At 42.9% G+C, this 13,260-nt stretch overlaps 1 protein-coding gene across 1 annotated transcript in view; it reads right to left on the minus strand.

Annotated features, from left to right (window-relative positions):
* The window catches only part of plxna3 (plexin A3), a 137,912-nt gene extending 125,079 nt beyond the window's left edge, over positions 1-12,833 (minus strand). Inside the window, exons 1-2 of the mRNA XM_056772406.1 lie at positions 12,660-12,833; positions 3,520-4,803 (exon numbers count right to left, since the gene is read on the minus strand). Coding sequence (XP_056628384.1) covers positions 3,520-4,704 — 1,185 coding nt within the window. The 5' untranslated portion in view covers positions 4,705-4,803; positions 12,660-12,833. The remainder of the gene's footprint in view (positions 1-3,519; positions 4,804-12,659) is intronic.
* Between the last annotated feature and the right edge of the window lie 427 nt (positions 12,834-13,260).

A 13,260-nucleotide genomic window follows, 5' to 3' on the forward strand; every position in this document is an offset into this window, starting at 1 on the left:
TCCTGCAATTTGCTTTAGCGTCAGTGCTTTATCGCTTTAGATGTGCTCTCTCCTGATCGAGGCACAATTTACCCTCCGAACGTCTCCGCAAAGCCTCATTTCAGTGCATTTTAATGGGTGTCCACTGACACGAAGGGAGAAAAAATATTAAAATGTCATTTTCCTCAAGATGTCGGAAGAGTTATTAAAAAATCAATTGTGTTAGCAATTTTGTAACATCTGCAGCGTATCAATCTGACTAATGATGATGTCACCAAGCGCCCACCTAGTCCCCGGTTCATCCCGGAGGTGAACTATTGAGTCATTACCAGGCGTCTCAGAGCTGGGCTGTTAAAACACAGAGCTTTTTAATCCTGCCGTTCTCTGGACCCTCGCCCTCCAACCGCTCGCAAAAATCCTTTCACCTCTGTAAAGAGCAGGGAGGGGGCAGACCTCCCCTTTAAATGTGTATGACATCAGCAAGATGTGTGCCCGAGCTCAGGGTTTATAAGCACCAGCCAAGGGAGAGCTGAGCTTATTGACCATAAATACTTTCTCTGTAAAACTACACTTGTCACAAACACAAATGTGTCATGATGTTTGTACTTGTATTTTTGGTGGGAAAGCTCACCCAAACCTGTATGACTTTCTTTCTTCTGCATTACAGAAAATAAGTATTTTGAATATTGGATCTCATTGACTCCCGTTGTATGGACACAAAACCACTGAGACATTTCACAAAATATCTTCTCTTGTGCTCCACAGAAGAAAGAGTCATGTACAGATTTTGATCTCCACGAGGGTGAATAAATGATGACAGAATTATTGCTTGGGAGCACTTTTTTATTTTCCGTTTCCTTTACCAGCCAATGAGTTTCAATTTACTATATATAGCAGCTATCGAGTCAAACCAAAGACAATTTGTGGCGCTAATAACAGCCACGACTAAATCTTTTGGCACCTTCCGCACAAATTCTTAGAAGCATCTTGAGAGCGTGGTGCTGAATGATGATGGAGGTGGGGGTGAACGGCTTGTTTTTTGCATGCTTATGAAGGGTAAATGTATTAAATGAAGCATGAGCTTGCGGCGGACACGCACGCTCTCATTATAAGGCGGAGGTCCGTCGCCGCGCATGAGGAAAAGCTAATAACACCCTAGCAGCCCGTAGCTGGAATCAGAAGCAGATTTGCATCAGTCACGGGGAAACCTGTTGCTGCTCATAAAAACAACCGCAGCCACCCCCCCCCCCGAAGGAACGGGGTCATCGAACCACGCCATCTTCACCCCATCTGTTCCACTCGGGCCGCGAGGTGCTGCGCTATTGTTCCAGTCGCAATTACATACACAATCCCGTCCTCTCATCTGTCCTCCAGCCAACGTAAAATTAATGTTTATTGTGCTGCTGATGTTGGTTATATTATGGGGTAAAAAGCTACTGTATTCTGATCTCAGTGAAGCCAACAGTTGCACATAAACTTTCAGACAACCAATAATAAACCGAACCCAACACTGAATATTAACACGGAAAAAAATACACACTTATACATAAAACGCCAATCCATGAACTCTAAACTGATTAAAATGACCATGAATTCATTTTAGTTTAATATAAGAATAACATTTAAGCAAGAACATAAAAAAATGCTTTTATTATCTTGAATCACAACTGTAAGTTTATAATAATGATTTTTAACTTGAGCTGTCAGGTGCGATTTTGCAGGAAATTATGTAATTTGACTTCTTGTCACATATAAAGAAAAGTACATTGACTAGAGATGGCGATCCAGACAAAAGTTAAGGGTTACAACTTAACATTTTTGATAGACACCATATATAAAAATAAAAATGATTTTAGAAACTATCGGAAAGTCAGCATTAGATGGTTCTGAGAAATTGAACAGTGTAAAGCAATTCTAGCCCTAAAAAATTAAAACAAATAGTAAAAAAAAGCAGTGTGCAATGTCGAGAATCAACCCCGTGATGTCACATGCCGTGGCGCTGCAAGATGGCGGCGCCCTCGCTCCAAAAGCCATAACAAAACATCACTGTTTTTATTTAAAGGTGACATGTGTCGAGTCTGTTATATGATTTTTTATTTAAGTGAAAATAAGTTAACTAAATAATGTACATTTGATTGAATAATTCATTTCCGCTTTAAACACATTTTGTACATTTAAAATACATTTAAAATTCAAACTAGACAGTAATTATCTTTTAAAATGTTAAGGATGCTTAAACTTTCCTAAACACAGTGTATTATTAAACAATAACTCCTGGACCTCTTTGTTGCCAACAGACTCGGGTTATGCAAACTGTCAAAGCAGCCGCTGGCCATCTTCAAGGCAGATCAATAATTTAAATTCATAATTCTTATTATATCATAATTGTTCTTTGTCTTTGCCCACCAAATTCAAAGTGCTTAAGAAAGTGTGTAACCAGAGGCAGGTCATGTGCTACGCTTGACTGGTTTAAAATGTCAGAGTCATATTGATTTTGACGTCTAGCCACCTTCTTCATCTCTTTTGTAATAAGCGATTGCTTCCCACCCTGTCTGGTTTGAATAGATTTTTCATCAAAGATACATTACATCAGATTAAGATGTGTGATCATGTTAGACAGTTTCTCCTGCGCAGGCATTCCTGAAGAGTCTGCAACACGTCACAATTAGGTCGATGGCTATCATGTATAGCATCCGCAAATCAGTTTTACACATCCAACAACAAAAACAAGAGTTAAATTGTCTTTTGTCATAGTAACTTGGCAAGACAACTTTCTGGATGAACAACATCCTTTTATGTATTTCACATCAACAAATCAGAAAAAAAGAGCTTCATTTTTTAAATACTATCAATCAACATTTGGCTAGAGTCAGGAACAGCACCTTTGCTTGTTTGATGATGTTGGGCATCCCGTAGGAAAGTTAACTACAGTTTTACAATAATAAAAGTGAAGTAACATTGGGCGAATTGGCTCTCATAAACTACATTTTGTTACAATACAATGGTTATACTATGGTTACTGTACTAAAACCATGTTTTTTGTGGTTACTATGGTTTCCCTCTAGAATTTTTTGTAAGCATGCTTAACTACTATAGTAAACTGAAGTAAAATTCCATGAAAGTATACTACAGTCAAGTATTGAAATAACTATAATAATTCACTGCAATTTACTATAGTAACAATAAAGTACACATCGGTATTGTTTCATGTGGGTTTGCTACAAATAAACCAAAACGAATGGTTAATTTTAGAGATTTCAACAATAGGCTAGATGTTCCATTTTGCCTGTTTTTTTAAAAGATGTATGAAATAAAAAATAATGTATATAGTTTAAAGATCATTCATAAAAATCTTTGTTGTAAGGTTTCATAAAATTCAAATGACTCTTTCAGGCCTGAAAACAAATTACCATGGTAGCCCAGCTAAACCCAACCCTACAATGGGATTGGTTGATAAGAGTTGGACAAAAGAACAAACTAGGATCTTTATGTCAAGAAGAAAGGAATGTAGCCATATTTGAAAAATGAATTTGAACTTACTGTATTAATGCAAGGTAGCTCCTTGTTCAGCAACCACGGTAAAGATAGCTTTCCTTCACCGCGGTAACACGACTTGATCCTCTCTCGCATGGCCAGATTGATCTGGCGCAGTGTAAACAGACACAGTACGGTTTCTCTGGGTGGGTTGGCCCTGTTCTTCTGACCTTGTGAGAAGATCACAAACAGGACATCCTCCTCTTCAGACAGGCCGAGACTCTGGGCCAGAATCTTCCCCGGACGGTGCTTGTATGCGGCTTGGATGAGTCGGTATTCCACCCCGTCCTTGGTGCACCCGAGCGGGAACTCGACGTAGGAGTAGAACTCTGTGTCATTGGAGCACATGCGGACGATCTTCGAAGTGAAAAACTTCTCGCCGGTGGCGTCCACTTGGGTCAGCTGAGTATCTAGTTGTAAAGTGAGGAAATAGATGTAGGTGCGACTGGAGAACCCATAGACGTAATAGATATCGAACGCTGGATATTGAGACAAGGTGTCCGACGGGATCTTGATCTGAGAGGACACAAACTCATCTTGGTAGACCAGGCTAAACATATCGAGGCTCTCCTCATTGGCCACCAGTTTACGGCTGGATAAAGTGGGAAAATACTCTGATTTGCCATCAATGGCTGCGCCGATAAAGAGCCGACTGGCACCTTCCTTTTTCTTCTTCAGATCTCCGTCGTCGTCGCCCACCACGACTCCAGCCATCCCATCTGGCTCTTTGGCTCCCGAGAGGTAGTGTTCCTTACGGTGATGTGGTTCACCAAGCTTGAAGAGATCGTCTAGCCGCAGGAACTTGCACACTCCCTGCAAGACGCTTCCGCACGCTACCAGACGGTTGCCAGCATAATCGACCAGCAGCAACTTGTTGACATTATCTGTGGACTCCAGTTTCTGCGCGCAGTTCCGAACGCTGGGAGGCGGGTAGCATTGGGCGTTGTCATTCTCTGGTCCCGTCTGATGCGAACGAATTTCGGTTAGATTGGCAGAGAGCTTGTAGACCCGGTTTATGGCTCCCACGAAGACCTCGCCCGTCTTGCGGTGCACTGTGAGGTGCGTGAGGCTCGTGTCTTTAACCCCGAATGTCCCGCTGACTTCAGGGGGTTCAGTAGGTGACATGGGAAACGCCATGTTGGTCCTGGTCAAAACAGAGAAGAAACATACCAGCAGCCACGATGACTTCATGATTCCAAACCTTCTGTTGTGGGGGGGGGGGGTGAGACGGTGCTCTTCCCTCAAGTGTGTTCCAGGCTTTTTGTCTTTTGCCGTCTCAGTGGTTCATGTCTGCAAGAAGAAGAAGAAGAGTAAGTTTGAGAATGAATGATGTAGAGAGAATGAGAGCAATGTCTTTACAAGTTTAATTGAAATAAATTTCATGTCATGTTAAGGAAGTTGTTAGAAGAAATTTGATTCCACGCGTCATGCAGAGAACGACCATTTAAAACCCTTTTTTTGCATTGGACTCAATTCACTGCCTGCCTGGATGGATCTAAAAACACAAGTCACTCATGAGCCAGTGTGTGTCAGAAGGGTGAAGGGATTTTGGGGGTACGTATTGATCGAGTGGCTTCTGATGGTGCCAATCCTTGTCACTCCCAATGCGTTCACTCAGTGGATTTGCTAATAACTTCATGGTCATAGCGAGAACTAATCCTGAGCACATTTGTCAATTAAGAAGAGTGAACGAGAATTTTAGCAATTTAACATTTCTGGTTCCAGTTGGGGTTCTATACCAAATACCAACGCACGTCAGGTCAACAGACCATACATCATACATATTGTATCACACAACAAACAAACAAATAAATAGTATAATGCAATAAAAAATGAAAATACTAGGAACTATTCACATTTGTGACCCAGTCTGTGAAAAAATCCAAATCGTAGACAAATCCATCCGTAAACCCATGGTAAGGTAAGGGAAGGGGGAAATTGAATACACTGGTTTTAGAAAAATCGCAAGGGGTCAATAGTTTGGGCCTTAAAGCCTTCAGATAAGTTTTTTGGCAGCACCTTCAAAGTCATTTTGGAGATGTTTTCAAATGTTCTCCAAGTCTAATGTTCTTCTGTTCTAACAGAAACGACTACAAGTCTGCAAGCATACCGGAAAATGTTATGAAACTATTCATTTCTGAATCCAGACGGAGCAATAGAAGCTAAACAAATGCTTCAAATTTTGGGGTAGGACTTCCTATTTATGACCAAGTGCAGGGAGGGGAGAACCCTAAGAGAGTCGTTATTTTTGTATTCACACCGTAAAACTTGTCTCGATGCTCAAAACACATCCAAATCATCTTCATTTATGTACTCCATAACCCCGATCAGATACGTATCTAAATAAGCAGTGGAAATCTTCACAAGCTGTTCGTTAATTCAACCATAATCTTAAACAAGAAAGATGTCAATTACACGGCGGCTATTTAATAACGGATGCCTTAGAATCTCAGATTCCAGTAATTCAACACGGCAAACAATGCTGGAAAAATCATTGCTGCCTTCAGATTTCTAAAATCCCAAAATCCTTGCTCATTGTATTATAATGATGTATTGTAATATATTCCCTGATTCGCAGGAGAAGCTATTGAACAGCAATCACTGTAATTTCATTAGCACAGTGGAAGCCGGCTGGTGCCAGTGGAAAAATCTGAATGCCTTAGCTAGCAGAATGTGAGAGAGTGAGAGAGCGAGAGGGAGCGAGCGAGCGAGAGAAAAAGAGAGAGAGAGAGAGAGAAAAATAGAGGAGAAAGAGAGAGAGTGAGAGAGAGTCAGAAAGAGAGAGCGAGAGAAAAATAGAGGAAAAAGAGAGAGAGTGAGAAAGAGAGAGAATCATTGTGGTCTCAGCTACAATCTAAGCTTTCCTTTACTGTTTCTCTAACTATTTTCATAACGCTAAACACTCACTGGGTGGTCACAGAACTGGCCAAAACCAAGCAATATCAAAACGAAACAAATGCGAAATCATTCTTACTAAATTTCCTATCAACACACAGAGAGATCAGATAACCAGGCAAAACTAAAACAATAACATCATTCGACACATCAAAGCTGCCTGCAGTCGCGGGCCAGACTTGTGCCCTTTCCCAATCAAAACAAATATTTATTTGGGAACATGACCGACGATTTGCCTCTCTGCGATGTTTCAGACGCATCAATATTTTTGACAAACGCCCTGCCCTTTCTGCCTGGCCCAACTGTAAACAAGAAGATTGAGACAAGCGCTGCCGTGCCCATAAAACGACCCAGCGGGCGATTCGCATGCACAACCGCACCCGGCCGGTTTTACAGCACCCAGGTGAAATAAACCCATCTAGCACTAATTTCAGCTTGTCTGTTAATCACTGCTGAATGAGCGCATCAATCAGATCTAGACCATCAGACACATTAAAAAAGCAAGGAAAAAGAGAGGCATTGGAGCGCTCTTGTGGTTGGCGGTTCTGAAGAGAGAAAGCTGGCCTTAAAACGTTCACGCAGTCCCCTGACTCGCTACAGTCGGGTGAATCAAATGCCACGAAATATCAATAACGCACAAAATATCCATCTATTTCCGTCCGCATTTTAATAGCTTTGCCGTGAAAGTAGTTTCAAAACTTGTATGCTGTGATAGGAAGAATTCACTAAATGATTCGGAACCTGGTAAAAAAATACCCGTATAACATTTTACCACGGTAAGCACAGGCTGAATCAAAATGCCACTAATAAAAAACACGTTAACATGTGAGGAATTATGATTATAATGATTTTACTTCACTTTTGTAAGGGAAGAGAAACTGCTGAAGTTTCCTTTATTGAGTGGGAGAGCGAGTGAGAGAGAGACCATCACTAGGTCACTGGTTCATCTAATGACTCACAATATTGCTCTCCTGCACACGTCTGTAATGAAGGTCAACAGCTCTTGATTAGAAAGATGACACAATCAAGTTCTTTCTTTTCACCCTAAACCTCACACAATAACACACTGAGACACATCAGCCCAAAAGCAAAAAAAAAGATCATAAGGCAGCAGTACACATCATAACAGTGCTTTCTCATCCGTTCGGGACTGCAATGACCTGCGGTGTTTCCCAGATCATATAATCATTCATTTTTTCAGGTTTTCATGTGAAGGGACACACTGACCAAATCCCAGTTACATAAACATAGGAAACGAATGGGAAACGCATGGGAAACTTTAGTCTTTGACCTATGAAGCTATTCATTACACAACTGCAAATACAAAATGTAAGTTAGGACATTAGTAGTCTCAGACGTCATGCCAACGTCTGATGCATAAGGCGCACTTTTCTGGAAACACTTCTGATCGTTTTAGGTCGTCATCTGATTGGTTGAATTTCAAAGGATTTCTGGTAGACGTGCACGTTGGGTTCTCCAACAGTTTGCCTGGAAACAACACAAAGCCGGTTTATCTAAGAAGCATGATGTTGTGTTTACAACGGTTGCTATAAGAATTCATCACTATCGACTAAACGCTTCTCAAATGTGAGGTTCACGGCATAAATGTACATGTTCGTGAATGTACACCAGTCTGTGTCTGCAGAGACATTTCCACGCCTCTAAACATGATGCGCGGCACAAAACGAAACGTGATTGGTTGCTTTACCTGTCAGGTGTATGTTCTCTCGTGCGGGCCTTAGCCATAGAAAGCAGCGATAAGTTCTAGCTATGCTAGACAAGGACATCAGAATCTTTCCAAGCAACCGTTCAAGTGCGATGTGAAAGCTGGATGAAGTGAAACAGAACAGTTCCGAAAACAGAGAGAGGATGTTGCTTGGTTACCAACGTTCTTCAAAATGACTTTTGTGTTCTGCAGAATAAAGAAAGTCGTACAGGTCTTGCAATTTTGTAAACATTTTACTTTATCTGACCCTGTGAGGTTTTATTTAGCGGATGTATATTGTATGCGTGTCCTCGTGCTGTTTTTGCTCTTTTTGTAAAAGTGCTATAGAGATAAACAATTATTATTCTGTTACGCATTTAACACACATATTATTAATTTAATCATAACGTTTCAATTAATAGACTGCAGCACCAAAAACAATTAGCCAACCAAATGCTTTCAAACTGACGCGAATTCCTTCCATGCCTGTTCCTTGTTCTCTTCAAAAATATTGTTTTAGAAGAGAAAGGAGAAAAGTCAAGCCATTCGATCTAACAGCATATCGTATGCTGTATCTGTTGGCAACATGCAGCTGTGGCTAAAAGCGATTCCATCTTCAAGTGACCACAGATCTAAAGAGTTAACAAAGGACCAAATCCTCCACACAGATCAGCAACACATAAATATTGTGCAATTCAGTTCTAGAGATCGTAACTCAGAGCTATATGAGCTTTCAGGGTCATACAAGACAGTTTAGAAACCAGCGTGTGGCCTCTGATAATTTCCTTTTTCTGTTGTTTCAGTTGCCATTCTCATCCTATGAGGTCAGGGTCAGATTTTCTGTTGACGCTTTTTTTAGACCTTAAAGGACTGTGATGCCAAGGCGTTCTGGTTGGTTGCTAGGGCGTTGCTAAGGTTTTTGGGCAGTTGAATTAGGAGTACTGGATCACACCACTGTGACCTCACACGCCTGTATGTTACCGCGGTGGTCGCCACACAAATTTACAACACCTACAACTACACATCAATATTTAAAGCTAAATCCACCTGGCTTTGGGGGTAGGGAGGTAGAGAGAGAGAGAGAGAGAGAGAGAGAGAGAGTGAGGGAGAGATAGAGAGAGAGCGAGGGAGAGATGGAGAGAGAGAGAGGGAGGGAGAGAGCGAGGGAGAGATAGGGGGAGAGGGGGAGAGAGAGATAGAGAGAGAGAGAGAGAGAGAGAGAGAGAGAGGGAGGGAGAGATAGAGAGAGAGCAAGAGAGGGAGGGAGGGAGAGAGAGCGCGAGGGAGAGATAGGGGGAGAGAGAGATAGAGAGAGGGAGGGAGAGAGCAAGGGAGAGAGAGAGAGAGCGAGGGAGAGATAGAGAGAAAGGGAGGGAGAGAGCGAGGGAGAGATGGAGAGAGAGGGAGAGAAAGAGCGAGGGAGAGATGGAGAGAGAGGGAGAGAAAGAGCGAGGGAGAGATATAGAGAGAGATAGGGGGAGAGAGAGAGAGAGAGAGGGAGAGAGAGAGGGGGAGATAGGTAAAGAGAGAGAGGGGGAGATAGGTAAAGAGAGAGAGAGAGATAGGGAGAGAGAGAGGGGGAGATAGGGAGAGAGAGAGGGGGAGATAGGTATAGAGAGAGAGAGTGAGAGAGAGAGAGAGAGAGAGAGAGAGAGAGGGGGGGAGATAGGTAAAGAGAGAGAGAGAGATAGGGAGAGAGAGAGGGGGAGATAGGGAGAGAGAGAGGGGGAGATAGGTATAGAGAGAGAGAGAGAGAGAGAGAGAGAGGGGGGAGATAGGTATAGAGAGAGAGAGAGAGAGAGAGAGAGAGAGGGGGGGGGGAGATAGGTAAAGAGAGAGAGAGAGAGAGAGAGAGAGAGAAAGATAGGGAGAGAGAGAGAGAGACAGAGAGGGGGGAGATAGGTAAAGAGAGAGAGAGAGAGAGAGAGAGAGAGAGAGAGAGACAGAGAGGGGGGGGGGGATAGGTAAAGAGAGAGAGAGAGAGAGAGAGAGAGAGAGAGAGAGAGAGAGAGAGAGAGAGAGAGAGAGAGAGAGAGAGAGAGGGGAGATAGGTAAAGAGAGAGAGAGAGAGATAGGGAGAGAGAGAGAGAGACAGAGAGGGGGGGGGAGATAGGTAAAGAGAGAGAGAGAGAGAGAGGGGGGGAGATAGGTAAAGAGAGAGAGATAGGGAGAGAGAGAGAGAGACAGAGAGGGGGGGAGATAGGTAAAGAGAGAGAGAGAGAGAGAGAGAGAGAGAGAGAGAGAGAGAGAGAGAGAGAGAGAGAGAGAGAGAGAGAGGGGGGAGATAGGTAAAGAGAGAGAGAGAGAGAGAGAGAGAGAGAGAGAGAGGGGGGGGGAGATAGGTAAAGAGAGAGAGAGAGATAGGGAGAGAGAGAGAGAGAGAGAGAGAGAGAGAGAGAGAGAGAGAGAGAGAGAGAGAGAGAGAGAGAGAGAGAGAGAGAGAGAGAGAGAGAGAGAGAGAGAGAGAGAGAGAGCTATATTGTTCACAGATTAGCAGCCATACTGACTCAACATGGCAGTTGTAGTCACGGTTTACTCAGACTCGGCACTATGATCCCATTCAAGGATGCGGGCACTATTTTAAACACCGCAAGGCCGGACCGCGCCGGACAATAAACAAAACCTTTGACCAGCAAATCACAGTTCAGATTTACAGCTGAGATTTTCACTCAAACAAACAGCTAAATAGCACGAGGCCTGATGAGAGACGACAGACGCTGTGTGTGTGTTGATACAGAGATGATCACAGCAAGGTCAGAGGAACTGTGCTTCTATTGATGAAGACGGGTTATTCATAAGCCAGCACTGATCTAATCAAACCGCCATCATCCAATAATGCCACAATTCTAGGACTCATCTGGTTTATATGCACTTCTTGAACAGTACTTACGGCTTTCTATCTTTTTTAAAGGCGCACGCATTTACGTCTCGTGCGCGCGTGTTGTTTTGAATTCAGTGCTGGGGCGAAACATAGGAAACGTGCCTGTGAGTTATCCGTTGTTTAGGTGAGGGGTATATCAGATAATTGCAATGCATACATCAACAACATCATCTAAACATAACGGCAGACGGTCTTCACGTTTTAATACAATTTTCTACACAGTTTGTCGGTTAATGCGCGGATTTAATCATCATAGAAGGTTTTCCCAGCCTAAATGAATCCATTTAGTTTTGCTACGCTGAAGTTTCATCTGGCCTGAAGAAAATCACATAGAAGCCAATGGAGCAAGACACCAAATGTATGCGAGATCTCTATTTTCTTCAGTTCTTTTCTCCAATGCACATAGAAATGCAGTTGGCAATATACACATACAGAGGAGAAAATATTTATATCGGTGTACTTATCATATCAAAATGCTTTTTGAACACATACATTTTCATAATACACACAAACAACTACGTATTACTAAGTATAATTATATACGATTTATGTATACATTAAACTGCAGGGTATGATCGTTGTTCATACATTGCCTTTTATTTTAGTAATGTATGTGCGAATACGGCGATCAGAATGTTTAGGTTTGGCACATTTGTTTTCGGCAAAGTGTTAAAAACAGCGTGTTGCCCGTTTGCTGACGCTTCCCTCCTCCACAGCATCTCACATTCACCAGCGGAGCTCACGGCGATCTCAGCCCGGGCGACAACATCCCTGAACCCGCTGCCATGCGCAGCCACAGCCCCTCTCGTCCTCGCCATCACACGCATCAAACACACCGGCCCCAAATGCTTTAAATGATCCGATCGGATTCAAACTCATCAATCGCATCCTTTACGCGAGATCTCCACGCGCAAATCACCCACGCATAGGAAACCAGCTCAGCTATGGGAAATAAACGCAATCGGCGTTAAAACGCGTAATGGGCGATTACGGTTAATGTTTAACGTAGACATTAATAGTCAGATATGCAATATTTGGGTCATTTGCCTTGAGGAAAACAATATTTCAGTCATGTGACTGGCTTGGTTACAGATGTGACAGAGCTCGTGTATACCGCATATCCTCACCTTTCTATCCCACATGATATGTCTCACAAAAGATCTCTCACTTTGTCTTTAATCGCAAGCCATCGTTGCACCGGTCTTTGATGAAATGAACTTTGCATTAGAAATGACAAATCTGCATGTGTGAAACATCCACGCATCCCCAACCACCAACAGGCGAGACCGTAATAATCATCTATTGTGTATTGGGCACGAGAAACGGAGAGGGTTTGGCGATTTTAAACGCATTCCTTAAAGCACAACACAAATGCATGGAGATTTCATCACATTTTAACAAAACACTCGTTTTAATCTCTCCTTTGTTCCTGCTTGCTTTACGACCACATCCAACACAACCTTTTCCACAACAACCGTTCGTTCTCTCTTCTAGGAGACTGCGTTGTTATTTTTGTCGCAAAAGAAGCACGCATCACACCTCCAGTCCACGCATTCACAATGTTGGTAAATCGCAACATGCACGTCCCGATCGGAATGAATAATCGCACGACTATTTGCGGATCGCTCAATGAATCCGCGTTACAATGTATCACCGCACACCTACCTGTATTCAAAGTGCAACAGTTACATCCACGCTCGTGTTTTTCAAGAGCCGCCCGGCGTTTTCCCAAGCAAGTGAAGAGATACCGTATCGTTTTCGTGCGCAAAACACTCAGTCGACGCCGTAAATGCGCTCACCGCGTCGATGGCATGTTATTCTCCGATCTCAACCTCAAGAAAGCGTCTCGCTTTACTTTGGAAGCGTGGACTCGGCTGATATCGCTTTAAAATGGACCGTACCACTCTCATAGTAGGGGTGCGCTTGGACGCTTCTGTGAAGAATAAAAACATACGCGAGGGCTTAGAATAATGTAATCGACTATTATTTGTATTTTGTTACATGTGTGTTTAAGGTCTGTGACAAATGTCAAAGGGTTGGTAGGGAATCAGTAAATGTGGTTTATGGGTAGTTGTCAATCACGCCAGTCGTAATGAATGGTATCGCCCCGCCCTTCATTTAGGATTCCCCACCAACCCAGATGTTGAGTAGTGAAGGCAGACCACGAAGACAGACTGATATGTCTGGATTAGAATCATTAAGGTCATGACACCGGGAGATCAGATATTGTTTGGATGCTTTTGCTTATCAGCAGTCTGATCGGTTC

Source organism: Triplophysa dalaica, chromosome 18, assembly GCF_015846415.1.
Source record: "Triplophysa dalaica isolate WHDGS20190420 chromosome 18, ASM1584641v1, whole genome shotgun sequence".
NCBI lineage: Eukaryota > Metazoa > Chordata > Actinopteri > Cypriniformes > Nemacheilidae > Triplophysa > Triplophysa dalaica.